The 2,990-nt window shown below is 41.8% G+C and overlaps 1 protein-coding gene across 1 annotated transcript in view; it reads right to left on the reverse strand.

Annotated features, from left to right (window-relative positions):
- LOC104160191 (neuroblastoma-amplified sequence-like) overlaps window positions 1-1,334 on the reverse strand; it is a 22,704-nt gene extending 21,370 nt beyond the window's left edge. The window contains exon 1 of the mRNA XM_009698261.1: window positions 1,228-1,334. Coding sequence (XP_009696563.1) covers window positions 1,228-1,334 — 107 coding nt within the window. The remainder of the gene's footprint in view (window positions 1-1,227) is intronic.
- Between the last annotated feature and the right edge of the window lie 1,656 nt (window positions 1,335-2,990).

A 2,990-nucleotide genomic window follows, 5' to 3' on the forward strand; every position in this document is an offset into this window, starting at 1 on the left:
TGCAAGTATTGTTAGTAATAGAAACAAAAGCAACAATAAAAGAAAAGCAATGGGAATATAAACACAGAAAGACCCCAAGGAGTAAAAAATGCCCCCCCTTTCATATATTTTTCTATCAGGACAAATCTTAGTAGGGAAGGGGAAAACTGAACCATTGTTGACTTACTCATTAAATAAATGAGTAAATACTAAAAGAAAGCAGAATTAAAACATTCCTGCAAAATCCTGCTGAGAAAAGACAAGAAAAAAAGGAGGGAAGGAAGCAGAAGGAGAACTACATCTTTGTCATGTTTTTCAAGATGCAGCCTCAATTCTCTTCTCTAAAACACTGCTAAGGTAGGTAAAAGAATGGACTAGACATTTTTCCCCACCCTTCAAGCTAGCAGAGAGAACTGAAGAATGAAACAACAGTGGTAACTATGCCCTGTGCCCACTACCCTTTCAAAAAAAAAAAAAAAAAAAGCCCAAAATTGAAACAAACAAACAAAATTGTTTCCTATACTACAAACACAATTGCTTGCTGCACTAATTAAATTTATTTTCATTTTTTTGGTTGTCCAGAGTGTCAGGCAAACTCAAGAAAATCTGCAATATCTGAACAACTCTTTATTTCTCTGGAGATAATGACTACGAATTTAGTGCTGAACGTCAGAATACTATTTGGGAATCTGCACTGTAGATCACAAGATCACATTTGGGAATCATAGGAGTCAGAGGTTCTCCATGAAACCAGTATAGGTGGCTATTACTAGTGAAGGAGAAGGGGGCAATTTTCTCCTGAAGGCTTTCCAAAGCCTCCTGGTAAAGTCAAAGCAGCGAAGAGAGACACTGAAGTTTTAGTTTTAACAGAAACTATTAAATAAACAAATACATAATCAATCTAATCACAGGATGAAATTTGTGGTTTGTTCTTAGCATAAAGCCTCAAGATACAGGCTGGTCAGCCTCACCTTGACTCCTGGGAAGATGAAGCAAATCCTCCTGGAAGCATTTCCAAGCAAATGAATGACAAGTAGTAGATTGAGAATAGTCAGCATGGACTTAAAAAGAGGAAATCATACTTCACCAACATAATACCCTTCTACAATGAAATGATTGGCTTGGCAGCTGACAGTTGATATTATGTACCTTGAATTCATTCAGCAATGCTTTTGGTACTGTCTCCCACAACATCCTCACTAACAAATTGATGAAGTGTTGGCTAGATAAGTGGACAGTGAGGCAGACTGAAAATTGGTGGAACTGGCAAGTTCAATCAGTAGCACAACGTCCAGTTGGAGACCAGTGATCTCTGGTGGACCCCAGGGGTCTATGTTGAGGCCAACACTCAACATCGTCCTCGAGAACGAGGATAACCATCAGCCAGAGTGTGCACTCAGAAAGGCTGCAGATGATACAAAACCGGGAGAGAGTGGCTGATACACCAGATGGTTGTGCTGCCATCCAGTGGTACCTTAAAAGGCTGGAGGAATGGACAGAGATCAACCACATGAAACTCGGTAAAAGGAAATCCAAAGTCCACCCTCTGGGAAGAAATAACCATCAGTACAGGCTGACAGCCAACCAGCTGGAAAGAAGCATGGACAACAAGGTGACCATGAGTAAGCCATGTACCTTTACAGCAAAGAAGGGCAACAGCATCCTGGGCTGCATCAGGAAGAGTGTTGACAGCAGGTTGAGGGAGGTGACTCTTCTCCTCTACCCAGCACTGATGAGACATCTGGAGTGCTGAGTCCAGTTCTGGGCTCCCCAGTACAAAAGTGACATGGACATACTAAAGCGATTCCAGGAAAGTGCCACAAAGGTGACGAAGGGATTGGAGTATCCGTCCCACAAGCAGAGGCTGAGAATGATGAGAAAATTGGGACTGTTCAGCCTGGAAAAAAAGAAGGCTTGGGGGAATTCTATCAATTGTATAAATACCTGCTGGGAAAAGTAAAGAAGAGGGAGCACGATTCTTCTCAGTGATGCCCAGTAATAGCACAAGACGCAACAGGCACAAATAGAAACAGAACATTTCACTAAAACGTAAGAGAAACCTTTTTGTTGTAGTTGTGGAATCTCCAGTCTTGGAGATATTCAAAACTCAACAACGCAATGGCCTTGAGCAGCTTGTTCTAGCTGATCCTGCTTTGAGCAGGGGGGTTGGAGTAGACATCTCCAGAGATGCCTTCTGACCTCAGCTATTGCTAAATACATGAAAAACACAGAATCACATACATGGTTGTGAATTAATTTACCCTGTTCTCTTGCCCCTTATCTTAGCCAAATTGATTTCTTTATGTCAAAATTGTGACTATGTAAATGCCTACGAGCTATACTAACTACTTTAGACCCTAAATGAGTTATAATACAGGTGACCTAAGTATTTTGCACAGATTTTGAGACTTCACAGATCTTGGAACTAAAAGGTATCCCATCTATGAAACTTAATACACTGTTAGTGTGACTACAAATCACATTTAATCATTATTTTGTTTTCTCTTCTTCATTTTAGGAAGTCAGCCTGAAGGAACAGAACACCAAGTGGGAGGTAAAATGAAGTAATTTTTAATTTGATGGAAACATAATCATAGAATCATACAATGGTTTCGTTGGAAGCAACCTTAAAGAGATCATCTAGTTCCACCCTCTCTGCCAAGGGCAGGGAGACCTTCCACCAGACCAGGTTGCTCAAAACCCCATCCAGCCTGGCCTTGAACACTTCCAGGGATGGGGCATCCACAGCTTCTCTGGGCAACCTGTTCCAGTGCCTCACCACCCTCACAATGAAGAATTTCTTCCTAATATCTAATCTAAATCTTCCCTCTTTCAGTTTGAAGCCATTGCCCCTTGTCCTATCACTCCACGCCTTTGTAAAAGGTCCCTCCCCAGCTTTCTTGTAGGCCCCTTTTAGGTACTGGAAGCCTGCTCTAAGATGTCCCCGGAGCCTTCTCTTCTCCAAGCTGAACAACCCCAACTCTCTCAGCCTGTCTTCATAGGAGAGGTGC

The sequence above is a fragment of the Cariama cristata genome, unplaced genomic scaffold, assembly GCF_000690535.1.
Source record: "Cariama cristata isolate BGI_N322 unplaced genomic scaffold, ASM69053v1 scaffold17084, whole genome shotgun sequence".
Taxonomy (NCBI): Eukaryota; Metazoa; Chordata; class Aves; order Cariamiformes; family Cariamidae; genus Cariama; species Cariama cristata.